Genomic DNA, 16,569 nt, shown 5'->3' on the forward strand with positions numbered 1-16,569 from the left:
TGAAGAGCAAAGATTCAGATTAATAGTTGGAAATTAGAGATGAGACAGTACTATTTGAAACTCCAGTTTCGAATAGCACACACCCATAGGAATGAATGGACGTAGCAGGCGCGCAGGGGGTTAAGCGGCCGGCAGCAAAGTCTGCGTGCAGGCCGCTTCCATTCATTCCTATGTGTGCGTGCTATTCTATGAATCTGCCCATGTACTTCTAACCTGCTGTCACTCCATGTCCAACATAAAGGATTGCCTTTATGGAATGTAGATTTGGAAATTGTTTTCCTTCAAGACATTCCTCTTAAACCTGAAGCCTTTGAGGTTTCTTGCAGTGCTTGTTCATGGAAATCTCACCATCCTAAGTATTACAATTTGGGACTCTAAGTCTTTGGCCCTTGACATTCTGAGCAATGTGGCAGAACTAGAAATATACAGAATGTTTTTTTTAACCATAGAACGCACATGTATCAATGTGTGATGATGTACACGTGTCTAATTATGTGGGTGGAGATTTATTCTTGTAAATCCAACATGAGATTGCTGCAATATTTCCGTAAAAAAAAGGTTTATTTATGCCACGCCAAGATGTTCTGAAATGAACAAGTCCAGATTTGTTTCTCCCATATATTTCCAATAAATAAATTGTGTCACAGATCAAGCACATACAGATTTACAGTTGATTAAAATAAAAAATAATTTACACAGTCCTCACAGCGCAGGGAAGAAAACCACTTCAACCAGCAGTTTCAACAGCCGCTACCTATACAGTAATGTACAGGCACAAGTACCACAGGGTTAACACTGTAATGAGAATTTTCTGGGAAGTCCAGGGAGTTGGCCAAGGTATGGGAAGGGATAATTCTATTGAAAGCAGCTTTTACTTTTAGTGGTCTCCAGTCATCTCCACACCATTCAGGGGTTCAACTCCACCTTTCATGTGCAATCAATCTTTGTGCAAATATTCTCAGCCCTTCTTCTCCAAGCCTCTGTGCCAGCTCAATCCCTGGGGGTGAGGCTACTGCTCTCAGAATCTTCACCCCCGGGCCCGGCGTTCTCTGCAGTGATGATAAAGAACGCTGGGGAATGTCCAAAGTCTAATACACGAGTCCATGTTTCATGCCAGTCATGCAGCCCTACATCAGGCAACAGCTCTTGGCCTTCTCTTTCTTGAAGGTAGAAGAAATTAATTCAGAACGACTGGGCAGATTTAAGAGTCTCTTTGATAAACTCCGGACAGGGCTTCTACGGTTGGGGGGTGTAGGTTTAGACAGACACAGCGAGGATGCAGAACGAAATATGCTATGCACACTTTTTTCTGATGTGAAGGCTGAACACTCTAGATAGCTCTCAGCTCCTAGTTGCTTTGCTGCAGCACAACCCTGGAAAAGAATAAAGAAATATTATAAGTTATGGACTGTTGCTCATACATTTATCCATTACTCTTTGTATAAAAACGGCACAAAACACTGTGTGCCAACTTCGTAAATCTAGTCCAAGTGCACAGTCAACAGAGCTTCATGTTACCACAAACAATAAAACATTGTTACCATGAAACACATGGGAATCTGGCCATGATGGCACAGAAAGCCTTTAATTTAGGCTTGCAACAAAGAGGACGTGTTGTCATCTTGGTACAAATCCCAGATGGCAGCAGACCAAGTACAGTCTGTACATCATTTACATATATAGAAAGGAACAGTGTTATGAACTATTACAAAATAAAATGTAATAAGGTCACATGACTTAACCAGCAACTCTCAGCATTATTATACAGTTATAGTTTTTATCTCATGCAGTTCACCTTATAGTCTACACACCTGTTCATATGACACTGGGGTCTGTTTCTGGTTGGACAACTCCATAATGGTGCTAAGGTCAGTTCTTAAATCTGTTTTGCAGCCTATGAGAAGTATCCTTGTGTTGGGGCAATAGTCAATAATTTCAGTCTTCCACTGCAAGGGAAAAGTTACAGCAGGTCAATATAACTACAATAGGTTATCAGTCGATACAGGAGCCAAACTGTATGGACTATACTAATCTTGGCTGATACACACCTTCTTTAATGCACTATCAAGGCTTTCTGGTCGGCTGACATCAAAGCAGAGTAGTACGGCATCAGAATCGCTATAGCAGAGGGGACGAACATTATCGTAATATGGGGAACCTGTCAAAGAAGAGAAATGATCAGGAGGTCAGAGAAACTTTCTACTATTCACACTGAATGCAGAAGTGTATAAGCAGTTTCCATTTTATGTTACTTTAATAATCTAATAAAGCAATCATTTATCCTTTATGTACTTCTCTAATATTAGTTTTTAATAGGGGAAACTAATCCAGAGCAGACATGGAATGGCCTTAGCTTACTACATTGTCCTTAAGAGGAATCTGGGTTATTTGGTTAAGGGTCTTTTTATAGCCATGCTTGTAAGATACACAAGTGCATCCTATAGATCTTCTGGAAAGATATGTCAGTTATGCGACAGAACTTACAAAAGTTGTTGTTTAACAGATACATTACACAAAAGCTTTTTCAGTCAGCCCCATTTATGGTTTTTTGCAAGGATTTTTACTTTAAGGGAGCACAGCTACTTTCCTTTCCAAAAGCTGATCCTCGGATGGTGGTGGCCAAGTATAGAGTAGTAAGGAGCCACGTTATTAAAGAAAACTAAAATGAAGAGCTATCATCTATCAATTTACAGCCACATTACCATCGTATAGTGATCGTCCAAAAGCAGATAAACTGAAAGGTAACAAAAACCTGGCAATTGGAAAGTCATGGTTCAATAGTTCTATCTTAAGAGTCCTATGGGCTGGCCATGATCTGTGGCACCAAGTTACAGATGGGTCCCAATCCGATGCCCGCTTACAGTCATACAGATCTTTTCCTGAAGTCTTGCTGTCCAATAAGATCTCTAAGAGTATGTTCAGACAGATTTATACTAGAAGATGCATGGCAGAAGTCTGAGGCCAACACATTTTTGCCATGGGTGCACACTTAGAGCCCATCCAACAGCTGTGGAAGCTACGAGAACATGCTACCCCATGATGCGGACAAAATCCTATTCCCATACACTAGATGCAGATTGCCAGAGTTTATAAGGTCAGGCTGAACATGTGAGTGGAGTCCATCATTTCCAAAGCGTCCCATGTAACTTACAAGCTACTGGTTGGGAACATAAGGCATGTCCTTTCACTTAAGACAGATATTTCCGGCCACTATTAGAAGCCAGACTGGATAAAAGCACAGCAAGCCGGAGAACTTCAGGAACAAGTTGGCTGTGTAGACTGAACGAGTGTTCAAGCACTGAAGCCATCTTTCCCTGAGGAGGCCATTATACGCCCTTATAAGTGACAACAGCCTCTCTGTGCTAGAAGAGGTCTGGGACATCACATCAGTTTAATGACCGTCTCAATGAAGGAGCCATAAGGACTTTTCCCCCCAATAGCGATCCACTATGTACAAGAGCCCTCTCAATGTGCCGAGAGGCCGGAGACAGCGGGTCGCTTGCAAGGGAAAAAGAAATAAAGTAATAGTTTATTTGTGGGTATGACGCCCGGCCAGCACCCCCCAGGCACACACAGGGCAAGAGAGCTGCAAGCCGTAAGCCTTCCCCACTTCACCCTCCCTTCAGGTTTCAGCTCAGCAGCTTCGTGCTTAGAATAGCAAATACCCCCTCCCTGACTAGGAGAACAGTTTCCATAGCAACAAGCCCAGACCAATCCTGTTAGGGGACAGGAGGCTGCAGACTATCAAGACATTCAATATAAAAATATGTATGATAAGGACAGAACTATTATAGGTGATCCTATTCGGCACCGCACTCCACCCGCAGTGTGTCAGGCTTCAGTAGTAGTAGAATTAGTGCCGAGTACTTCGAAATTACATGAAGATCTGAGCCCCAAGTCACACTGCAATGCCCAATAGCAGCAGAAAAATCACAGGATGAACCATCCTGGCAAACAGGTCGTACAGACACTGTCAGATACATATTAGGAACAAAGTTCCCTATAGCTGCAAAACTAAACCAGTGCCCGCACCATAAACAGGTGCCAAGTCTTCCAACTTCCTAATTAGTTGCGGCAATTCATTCCATCCCGTGTCCTGGCTGGCGACCTGGCATACCCGGTGTGCTGTTCAAGGACTGGCTGGTGCCTGCTGCATCCCTTCCCCTGGGGCTCTTCGGAAACTGCGTAGCTGAATGTACAATTCTGAGCCACACACTGGCTAGAAGATTCTTGCCACTGATCTGCAGCATTGACTAGACTGGCTGTGCATAGCAAATAGCCAGCATTGCACCTCGATAAAGGTAACCCAAAATCAATGGCGCAAGGCCCTACATTAAAGGAACTGCTTTAATATTAAAGAGCTATATAGTACAGACAAAATGCATTAAAAACCCTTATTATATAACTACTTGCAAATGACTTTAGTAAATGTCACTGAAAATGTCACCCTATGCCTAGAAGAAAAATGATCAGGGTCAGTTTTACAACAACTCATAATGGATATTTCCACACCACAAATGAGCTGCAGAGAAGAGATACATGTGTTCCAGAAGAAAATACACATACATCTATATTACAGGTTGTCACTACCATGTGAATCACTTCTTGGTGGACTTTATATTCTATATTTTTCTATGCTATTATAGTTACTTTATAGAATCCTGTCCATTGCAACCAGTTAAGCATAGGTAACTGCAGGTGTAAGTAACTGGAGGGGACGAAAAACAAGGACCGAATTGATGAGTCAAGTGTGAGAACAAGGTCAACAAATGACAAATGCAACAAATATATCATTAGGAATATCCATGAGTCATGACGTGAACAGAATGAAACGGACATGAGTACTAGGAAGTGGCAGGCAACATGAAACTGCACTTTGACTACTACTTTTACTACTAACATTTCCATGTATGTCCCTGTCAGATACTGATACGAAATCTAGACTGTGAGCCCTACTTGTGATAGTGAGTTATTATGGAGTTTGTGAAGTTCTGTGAAATATGTTGCCACTATAAAGGCAAACAAAATTAAAAAAAAAAATTTTAGAGTTATTCAGTCCCATGATACTCTGATCCTGTGTGACAGGCTTTGTTTTTTTGACATGCCCAAATACTCCCTTCATTGCTTTCGTCATTCACTGGCTTCAGTATATGGTACAAGACCACTGTGGCCAGTGATAGGAAGCCGTCACATTCAGTATACAGGCACAGCAACACTGCAGTCAAGTAAACAAAGGCTGGCAAGGAAAGACCCTGGAGCAGGGGATTAAACAGGTAAGGGTAAGGTTACTCTGCCATTTTAATAATATCTGACAGTGAGCAATTTCAGAAACCCCCCGTGAGCAGTTTTCTACAAACTATACTTAGAAGAATGACACATGGTTTCCACCAGTGTCTTGGAATTTGCTTTCTTGTACAATTTATTGTAAACTGGTACTAATTAGAACAAAGACATCCCAATGACTACACAGCCATAAAACAGACCATGAGGAGGGGGGCACGATGAGGCCCATGTTTTACAAGCTACATTCATGAAGGAATGAGCTACTCCTCCTTATTAACAGTTGTCAATGCCCTTCAAGGATGGAAATGGCCAGTAGGTGCTGACCACTTGTGGCCCTCATTTAGGACTACCCTTAGGGCAGTTTCATACTTGAAAGACCTGCTAAACTGCACTCAGCAGGAAGCGGCATAAACCTTTCATTATAGCCTTTGCTGTGAGGACAATTGCTAAGGAACACCAGAACTCCTGCAGTTCTTTCCCACCTACAATTGTATAGTATTTGCCCACTCCTCTCAAGACTGAAGGTTTGCATGTGAACAGAACGTAAGGTAATGAAGGACATGCCTGGGCCTAACTCCTATAAGAAGTAGAAAGCCACTTTAGTGGTGGCATACAAAGCCTGAATCTGAACAGTTCCTTCTAGGAATCTCAAGGCTTTGAATAGCAACTGCCAAACCTTGTAGGGGGCCACACAATACACTTAACTAGGACAACCATGATTACCCTTTAGTCATGGTAAACATCTCATAAACCCACCACCACAAGAGGCCTACTGACAGCAGAAGTTTACAGCACCTGTCTTGGTGACCATTTGTCCATCAATACTATTATGTGCCAATGTTGACCAGCAGCAGGATACAGGCTGTTCACACCTGGCACACACTGGTGTTAATCTAAACAAAGATGGTGGAGAATGCTTCCTTCCTGTATATTGGAAAGTGAACATTTGTTGTTGCAGCAATAGGATGCACCAAGCTGGGAAGATGGAAATTGTGAACAAGAGACATTTGAGTATTATAGACTAAGATCTAGAATTCATGATTTTTATTTTAGATTAGTAACTTAATTTTCCCATAAAACCGGGTGAAGATATTGTGGATAAAGTGACAATAACATAAAGTTTGTGGACTGTTGTAAACAGCATAGCGGTTTAACTGACTAAAATCCGGTTTACATGCAAAATTACGCCTTGACAGTTTGAAAAACACACATTGGCGCGGTTTTGACTACATTTGTCACAATCGCACTGTAGCTGCAGAGTGTGAACCCTGCCTAGACTGGTCATCCTGAAACCAAAGTATAACCATCAAAGGTGGGAAATTTACGTGGCAAGTTTATAGGTTAAATGAAGCCTAAACACAAATCATGCTGCTCCTTGCAGTATACATACCTGATGTGTCCCATAAGCTGAGCTCCACACGGTTCTCCTCCGTCTCCAAGCTAGCTGTGTAGTTTTCAAACACTGTGGGTACATAGGTCTAGAAACAAGAGACACACATATATAGCTTACTGACAACACTGCAGCCAACAGAGATACTTTAGTGCAACAGAGCAATGCTAGGACATCATTTTAGCCAACACAAGCACAGGGAGTTGACACCTACGCAACACAATGGAACTGCGGGCAATAGAGCTCACTGACACCACTGCAGCCAATGCAAGCACACGTGTCTTGATGGCACCACTGCAACATACAGATATTGATACGCAAGGCAAGCGCACCACACAATAAGACAATCCAGACAAGCAAGACAAAGGAGAAAAACCAGAGTCAGACTTCTTCACAATTCAGGAAAGAAGAAGATCTCAGCAAACATTGGCATTTCCGCAAATTCCTGCCAATTGAAACACTTATCAGCCTGCAACCCGCACAATTTTTTCACCCTATTAAGATAATTGTCACCATTGTGTAGGGGAGGGACAGGCGAGCAATGCATTGAAACAATGTCTCAGGTAAATGACAATGCACAACTATAAAAAATAAATATACAATATATACATATACCATTAGAGCTCACTCACCACATCATTTAACTCTTTATACAAGACATAATGGTGTTCTCAAGGTGACAAATAATTGACCTTTAGCATTTCCCCCATTGTTAAAATCTACCTACAATAAAAGCATAGACTGGTCACTTGATCTCAATATGGGATAGATCACAAACCACCACAAAAGATGCTACACTATACCAGTCTTATGTAGATGGAGACACCCCAATATTTCAGCACGTTCTTTGTTACAATGAACACAACTTCACATCAGTGCCCATCATCATGTGTGACATACTAAGCTGCCCACAGATGGCATCCCTTATTGGAAACAAATGACCAGCATATAATATCCAAGTGGCCCATAAACAGCAGAAGGACATATTGTGGCACCCCCATAAATTCTGGTTAGTGACCCATCAGACTGGCACATCCAGAACTGAAACTTGGAGGTTCTTCATTTATTAGACATGTAAAACAATCCCATAAATATGTGTTAGTAAGGCGGTAGAATGGTAAAGGCTCCCGAGCAGCAGACACAGCATTATTAACATTAGCCCAGATGACTAGTGCCAGCTGATGATCACCCCCTGAGATGTTGGCATTTCGGTGCCAGCTCAATGATTTATAACAGAACCTGGGAACATAATGCAGTCACAGGCCAGTGCACTGGCATCTCAGCAATGTCACAGGGCTACATGGGAACCTGGGCACAGGGTTAAAGGGCTTCAGGAGAGAATACCAAGCCGCTGCTCACCTCCGGGTAACAGTCTTTCGCCAGGACCTGCAGCATGGCCGTCTTCCCGCAGTGCACCTCCCCTACTAGCACCAGCTTACACCGGACCACAGCGGGCTGAGGATTCCTTCGTTCCTTCATTGTATTGCGGTACCGTCTCAGGACGCAGCAAGTACAGATTTATTTCCTCCACTAAAGTGACCGCGTAAATCCAGAAGAGCAACTGAATGTTGTAGAGGCAACCCGCTTTATATATAGAGAGCTGTGGGCCAATCACAAGGTGAGGACGCCGCCACCCCGGGCCAATCAGCGGCCGCTACTGTGGGACGCCCCGCCCTCCCGTGTGATAACCCGCAGTCCGGCTTCGTAATGAAAGACATGTGGTGAGATATGCATTGTCATGGAATGTGAGAGCCCGGCTGTGCAGATGGATGGACCGGAGGGAGGCAACCGTGTCTGCCCCTTCTATACCGGACTGTGGCAACCGTGTCTGCCCCTTCTATACCGGACTGTGGCAACCGTGTCTGCCCCTTCTATACCGGACTGTGGCAACCGTGTCTGCCCCTTCTATACCGGACTGTGGCAACCGTGTCTGCCCCTTCTATACCGGACTGTGGCAACTGTGTCTGCCCCTTATCTACCGGACTGTGGCAACTGTGTCTGCCCCTAACATACCGGACTGTGGCAACTGTGTCTGCCCCTTATCTACCGAACTGTGGCAACTGTGTCTGCCCCTTATATACCGGACTGTGGCAACTGTGTCTGCCCCTTATATACCGGACTGTGGCAACTGTGTCTGCCCCTTATATACCGGACTGTGGCATCCATGTCTGCCCCTTATCTACCGGACTGTGGCAACTGTGTCTGCCCCTTATATACTGGACTGTGGCAACTGTGTCTGCCCCTTATATACTGGACTGTGGCAACTGTGTCTGACCCTTATATACCGGACTGTGGCATCTGTGTCTGCCCCTTATATGCTGGACTGTGGCAACTGTGTCTGACCATTATATACCGGACTGTGGCATCTGTGTCTGCCCCTAACATACCGGACTGTGGCATCTGTGTCTGACCCTTATATACCGGACTGTGGCAACTGTGTCTGACCCTTATATACCGGACTGTGGCAACTGTGTTTGACCATTATATACCGGACTGTGGCATCTGTGTCTGCCCCTAACATACCGGACTGTGGCATCTGTGTCTGACCCTTATATACCGGACTGTGGCATCTGTGTCTGACCCTTATATACCGGACTGTGGCAACTGTGTCGGTACTATTCCGTTATCGGGCCAGCAGCAGCGCATTTCAGCACCAGCTTTCGGGACAGCAGTTCAGTTCAGCAGCGGGAATTACAATGACATCCGAGGACTGCTGGCCCGATGCTTGTGCCCAGTAGCCAGTACATCAATGACCCCCCCTCCATCTCCTCCTCCTTCCAGTGCTGCCCCCCAGCTCTCCTTACATCTACCCCGTACCCTCTCCCCGCCACATGACTAAGCCGATGCTGGCCCGATGATAGAGGCCGTGCTTGTGTGTAGTAGGCAGTACATCGATCGATGCCCTCATCCTCCTCTTCCTTCCAGTGCTGCCCCCCAGCTCTTCTTACATCTGCCCCGTACCCTCTCCCTGTAATAGGCCTCACCGTAAATCTTGAGCAATGAATGCTACTAGATAGCCGCCGGACGCTGCAGAAAGTTTGTCCCTCCGGCTCGCTGTAGCTCACCGTTCCTATAGTCGGCGTGTTTCTTGTCAGGGCCTGGATTGAGCCCCGGTGTCTTTCCTTTCGGTCTCGGTACTAGCGCTGAGGTGAGGCCTAGTCGTGTGGCGGGGAGAGGGTACGGGGAAGATGTAAGGAGAGCTGGGGGGCAGCACTGGCAGGAGGAGAAGGATGGGGGAGGGGGGTCATCGATGTACTGGTTACTGGGCACAAGCATCGGGCCAGCAGTCCTCGGATGTCATTGTAATTCCCGCTGCTGAACTGCTGTCCCGAAAGCTGCTGCTGAACTGCGCTGCTGCTGGCCCGATAACGGAATAGTACCACTGGCAACTGTGTCTGCCCCTTATATACCAGACTGTGGCAACTGTGTCTGACCCTTATATACCGGACTGTGGCATCTGTGTCTGACCCTTATATACCGGACTGTGGCAACTGTGTCTGACCCTTATATACCGGACTGCGGCAACTGTGTCTGACCATTATATACCGGACTGTGGCATCTGTGTCTGCCCCTAACATACCGGACTGTGGCATCTGTGTCTGACCATTATATACCGGACTGTGGCATCTGTGTCTGCCCCTAACATACCGGACTGTGGCATCTGTGTCTGACCCTTATATACCGGACTGTGGCATCTGTGTCTGACCCTTATATACCGGACTGTGGCAACTGTGTCTGACCATTATATACCGGACTGTGGCAACTGTGTCTGCCCCTTATATACCAGACTGTGGCAACTGTGTCTGACCCTTATATACCGGACTGTGGCAACTGTGTCTGCCCCTTATATACCGGACTGTGGCAACTGTGTCTGCCCCTTATATACTGGACTGTGGCAACCGTGTCTGCCCCTAACATACCGGACTGTGGCAACTGTGTCTGCCCCTTATATATCAGACTGTGGCATCTGTGTCTGACCCTTATATACCGGACTGTGGCAACTGTGTCTGCCCCTTATATACCGGACTGTGGCAACTGTGTCTGCCCCTAACATACCGGACTGTGACATCTGTGTCTGACCCTTATATACCGGACTGTGGCAACTGTGTCTGCCCCTAACATACCGGACTGTGGCAACTGTGTCTGCCCCTTATATACCGGACTGTGGCAACCGTGTCTGCCCCTTATATACTGGACTGTGGCATCTGTGTCTGCCCCTAACATACCGGACTGTGGCACCCAGTGGCGTAACTAGGAATGGCGGGGCCCGATGGCGAACTTTTGACATGCCCCCCCCCCCCTTCCTGACCGACACCGCCGCATTCCTGCGTGCTCTATTATACTCCATAGTGGCCCCAGTACACAGTATTATGCCCCATAGTGGCCCCTACACACAGTATTATGTCCCATAGTGACCCCTGCACACAGTATTATGCCCTATAGTGACCCCTGCACATACTATTATGCCCCATAGTGGCCCCTGCACACAGTATTATGCCCCATAGTGTCCCCTACACACAGTTTTATGTCCCATAGTGACCCCTGCACATACTATTATGCCCCATAGTGGCCCCTGCACACAGTATTATGCCCCATAGTGTCCCCTACACACAGTTGTATGTCCCATAGTGTCCCCTACACACAGTTTTATGTCCCATAGTGACCCCTGCACATACTATTATGCCCCATAGTGGCCCCTGCACACAGTATTATGTCCCATAGTGGCCCCAGTACACAGTATTATGTCCCATAGTGGCCCCTGTACACAATATTATGCCCCATAGTGGCCCCTACACATACTATTATGCCCCATAGTGGCCCCTGCACACAGTATTATGCCCCATAGTGGCCCTTACACATACTATTATGACCCATCGTGGCCCCTGCACATACTATTATGCCCATAGTGGCCCCTGCACACAGTATTATGTCCCATAGTGGCCCCAGTACACAGTATTATGTCCCATAGTGGCCCCTGTACACAATATTATGCCCCATAGTGGCCCCTGCACACAGTATTATGCCCCATAGTGGCCCCAGTACACAGTATTATGCCCCATCGTGGCCCCTGCACATACTATTATGCCCCATTGTGGACCCTGCACACAGTTTTATGCCCACTGTGGACACCCATGAACAATTATTATACTCTAGGGTCTTTTCAGACCCCAGAGTATAATAATCGTAGACTCGGGGGGATACAAACATAAAAAAACACTTCGCTGCAGTCCTTGGTGGTGTCAGCCTCCCTTAAAAACATGCTTACGTCACATGACTCGGGTTGCAGGCCCGGGTCATGTGACGTCAGGGAAGTCACACATCTAGGCCAGAAGCCTACCAGAAGTGTGGAAAGTTAAGTAACACGTTTATTATGTTCCTTTACCTTTCCGGGGCCTCCGATCATTATACTTGGGGGTCTGTGGCATCAGTGTCTACCCCTTACCTACTGTACTGTGGCACCTATGTCTGACCCTTACCTACTACACTGTGGCATCTGTGTCTGACCCTTACATACCGGACTGTGGCATCTAGGTGTTCCTTACCTACCGGAGTGTGGCATCTATGTCTGACCCCTCCCTACCGGCGCTGTAACCCTGGATTTTCTGTCTGGCGATTTCATGGGATCACATCTGCACTTGTTGCAAGCAGGACTTTTCTCGCCATATTTTTCGGGAGGAAATCTGGCAAAACCCATTATAGTCTATGGTGTCTGCCGGTAAACGCTTTTTAAGCGGATTGGGTTTCTGTATTTCGGGTCCCCGAAGAACAAAAACCCAGAAGCCGATGCAAATTTCATTTTAAAATAAAAAGCAACAAAAAAAAAAAACAGTCCATAGTCAATGGGATCCCTCGTGCTCCATTCTTATCTGTTATTTCCATCAATGCCCATTTTGCCATGTTACTGGTTTTCTGATGGACCAGAAGAATGAAAATAAATGCCCATATGTGAATGTAGCATAATAAGATGAGATAATAAGATAAGATAATCCTTTAATAGTCGAACAGTGGGGAAATTTCAGTATGTTACAGCAGCAGAGTAATACAGGTACAGGATAATATACAGTAATATAATACAGACGTAGACAAACATATGCTGAGAAGAGAAGATATACTAGGAGTCCATAACAGCTAAGGAACAGAAGAAGAAAGAAGGAAGATTTCATAATCATAATCATTAGTTCTCTGCGGAGTGACCTTCACTTGGTCTAATGTAGATTATACAGCCTGGTCGCGGTTGGAAGGAATGACTTGCGATAGCGCTCCTTCTCACACTTGGGGTGGAGCAGTCGGTCACTTACAGTGCTGCCAAGTCCCATCAAGGTCTCATACATGGGGTGGGAGTTGTTCTCCCACATGGAGGTCACCACAGACAGTGTCCTTCTGTCACCCACCACCTGTATTGGGTCCAGGGGGCTCCCCAGGACAGAGCTGGCCCTTCTGATCAGCCTGTCAAGTCTATTTCTGTCCCTGGTTGAAATACAATTGTACAGTGTAGTGTCATGGATAATGTATCCATAAAAGAAAACTTCCCATATAATGGCATACAAAGCTCAGTCACTCTGTTGGATGGAATAGATTGGGACTCAGATTTTAAGAGGATTGAATAAAGGGCATCCCCTATATCCCTTGGCATTAATCTAATGTGTATGACCAGTTTAAAGATTGAACAGAGGCAGATAATTCCCAAGGCTCTCATACTATAGAGCCATAGGAACACTGAAGTCCACTCTGTGATGCTCCATATAGAACCATATTGTTGATATGACATAGACTATATAGACAAAAGAATTGGGATACCTACTCATTACACCTTTTATGATATCCCATTGTGAGGAGCGTGCAGAGGTAGCAATCACTACTGGGACATGGAGCCTATGGGATTACCGGATTCCCAGACCACCCTGTAACGTTAGAAGATGGTAATACATTTTTAGACTAAGGTCCCACAGCAAAAAACCCACAAAGGTTTCCTTTCTGCTTATACGTATAGAGAAGCTGCCGGCGTTTCCATAGGTATAATTGATATGCTTTGATTTCCAAAACTGTAACGGGTGTATCCACGGCGCGTATTTTCCTGCACTGTGGGGATGAGATTGACTAGAATCCCATTGACTTTACAGTGACTGTAAACCCCACTTTTTTCCATGGTATTTACTGTTGAAATTCCTGTTTTTTTTCCACCACATAAAGAAATTCTGTTTCGTGATCAATTGTCCCATAAAGAAGCCAATGTTGCATAAAAGTCTATTCCATGGTAATGTCACAATAGTCAAGACCTGAATATGGCCTGCTGATAACTCGGAGCCTCCAGACACTGCGACAGAATGGAACAAAGTAATATCTTATTTTCCGTCAGCTTATAATTAGTTTAAAATTAGTCGTCCTGATTAAACATAGATTCCCCCTCTATCACATTAAAGATGTTTCCAAGCTGTGGATTTACAATGTAATTGTGGAGACAACATAAAAGTGCTTGTTTGCTTTCCCCATTTCCATGACCCTGTTGTAATGGCTTTCAATTGGACATCAGTGACCGACCTTGATGCCATAAGCTCTATAGAGTTTGAGGTCATAAATCTCAGATGTAAAAGTGGCCTCCATAAATTGTGTCATATAAGGACAAGTTTACTACATTGATCAGCGATTTTACGATCATGGTATTGTAACTACTACAGACTGACATTGAAGGGCTCAGCGGCACAGACATTACCTTTATATTTCTACTTTGTGTGTATGAGCCCTTAGGTCAGGTTTTCCATACAATTACATCTCTGCATTACAAATAGGTGATTGTGGTTATTTTGTCATTAGTATAATGTGGCTTAATTGGAATAGTGAAACCTAGATTAGTCTATTTTACTAGTGACACATTAACATTTTGTGTAAAGGGGCATATTGAGGTTAATATGCAGATGAACCACGTTGTCATTACAAAATAGCTGCCATCTGCAAATAATGGTTCTCTCCTCTATGGCCTTGTTGTTAAACAGTATCACTAGAACAATGGCGTCTGAATAAGGACTTCTGGACGGAGTAGTACGGCACCAGAGGAAGACATGATATACATACTAGAGGCTGTCTTGTAACTTTGTGGTTGCAAATATTTGTATCACTGCAACAAAGCTTGGTATGCTGGAAACTATTATACACATTTTAACGTATCTATAGGATGACCTGGTAAGGTTAAAGGTGCCCTGCTGATTTTGCTGGCCCTGTATGATTGTCTAATATGTATACGTCTTGACTCCCTGATGGGCGGCAACAAAATGCGTGTAACTCATGCAGATTTTTCTGTAGTGAATATCTGTAAGGTGGTGTGGACGCACACCTTGAAACTATGGGTTCTTACACAAGAAGGGTTAAACCCCAGTCCCAACTGTGCATGCAGATATGGTAGGAGTGCAGTGTTAACAGAGTTAGGCCTGGTTGACATGTGTTCGGTATTCCGTTTGGGGAGTCTGCTTGGGGATCCCCAGAAAGGAATACTGAACACATTAAAAAGTGGTGAGCAATGAAAGCACACAGCACACGGACCCCATTGACTATAAAGAGGTCCGTGTGTTTTCCATGTGGTGTCTGCACGAGTCATGTGCAATAAAAAGTACTCTAAGAACCACCTTCCTCTCCACATGACTCATGTGGACACCGTGTAGAAAACACATGGGCACCATTATAGTCTATGTGGTCTGTGTGCTTTCATTGCTAATCACTTTTTAATGCGTTCGGTATTCCGTTCTGGAGGTCCTCAAGTGGATACTGAACGCAGATGTGAACCAGGCCTTAGTGTTGTGTACTTGTTACGTTATATCGTACTATGATGTTCTTGCACTATACTGAATGCTCATATCACTTTAATTGGTACAGGTTTTCACGTGGTCAGTGTTCTAGTACTTTCTGGAAGCTGTATCATGAGGTGAATCCTTAGATGCATAAAATGGTTGCGCCTGTTAGTTGCACCATGGGGGAAGTAGTTTGTTGCTCCACCACAGTGCTACTCACTGACATCAGGCATTGGTCAGGTTTGTTCCCATGCTCTTATTGATTGGGACACATTAGTTATCTGTGTGAAAGGAGGACTCCTTGGGGTGGAGGATAGTTTGGAGCATAATAAACTTTAAAGGGGTTGTTCTGGGATTGGTAATTTCCTAATCCGTCCCGGGTTACTGCAGATGATGGAACCTGGGGTTTTTGGCCACAGCATGTCCACAGGTCATGTAATTCGAAGCAGTGTTCAGCCTCTTGGGTCACTCCCATCCTTTTCCATTTGACAGGTAATTATCCTGTTTATAGCTTCTGCCCCCACCATTCCCAAGAAACAAGTGCAGTTAGTTTTGGTGCCTGATATGTTCCTTGGGCTCTGTAATGTCAGGTGGGTGCTCACAGGTAGGAGCGGGAAATCACAGGCAGCCAGTGTCAGAGCTCAGAATCGCATCCTCTTTCCTGCTTCTGCCTGACACCAACTACCGTATATACTCGAGTATAAGCCGACCCGAATATAAGCCGACCCCCCTAATTTTACCACAAAAAAACTGGGAAAACTTATTGACTCGAGTATAAGCCGAGGGGGGGAAATTTCAAAAATTAAAATGGTCGTAGTTTTTGGGTGCAGTAGATGCTGGGGAAGGGGAGGGGGTGTTTTGGTTGTCTGTCTGTCTGCCCCTTCCCTGAGCTTGAGGACTGTTTTTTTTTCCCCCACTTGGAATTCAGTCTGGCTGAATGTAGGGTATCTGCAGTGCTCCTATTAACCCCTTCCTGATGGAACAGGAGCACTGCAGATAACCTATATTCAGTAGACAGGGCACTGTCAGACACAGGGATACCTAATGTGTATGTGTTTCACAGTCATTTTCTACTTTTGTATGTATTCTAGGGAAAGGAGGGATTAAGAACTTTTA

General features: G+C 45.0%; 1 protein-coding gene across 1 annotated transcript; it reads right to left on the reverse strand.

Annotated features, from left to right (window-relative positions):
- Positions 1-480: 480 nt before the first annotated feature.
- Positions 481-8,217, reverse strand: RND1 (Rho family GTPase 1). Its single transcript, XM_075265507.1, has 5 exons — positions 8,033-8,217; positions 6,674-6,761; positions 2,049-2,158; positions 1,812-1,946; positions 481-1,373 (listed from the first exon to the last, which is right to left on the reverse strand). Exons 1-5 carry the CDS (start codon positions 8,150-8,152, stop codon positions 1,128-1,130), a joined length of 699 nt encoding a protein of 232 aa, XP_075121608.1. The 5' UTR covers positions 8,153-8,217; the 3' UTR covers positions 481-1,127.
- Between the last annotated feature and the right edge of the window lie 8,352 nt (positions 8,218-16,569).

The sequence above is a fragment of the Leptodactylus fuscus genome, chromosome 2 (genome assembly GCF_031893055.1).
Source record: "Leptodactylus fuscus isolate aLepFus1 chromosome 2, aLepFus1.hap2, whole genome shotgun sequence".
Taxonomy (NCBI): Eukaryota; Metazoa; Chordata; class Amphibia; order Anura; family Leptodactylidae; genus Leptodactylus; species Leptodactylus fuscus.

Bases quoted from the DNA above. Each gene is read 5' to 3' on its own strand.
- RND1 (XM_075265507.1), bottom strand. From the start codon at position 8,152: ATGAAGGAACGAAGGAATCCTCAGCCCGCTGTGGTCCGGTGTAAGCTG. The intron at 6,762-8,032 runs GTGAGCAGCGGC...TCTTGTTTCTAG, and splicing joins CGAAAGACTGTTACCCGGAG to ACCTATGTACCCACAGTGTT. The intron at 1,947-2,048 runs GTGTGTATCAGC...TTTCCCTTGCAG, and splicing joins TTGATAGTGCATTAAAGAAG to TGGAAGACTGAAATTATTGA.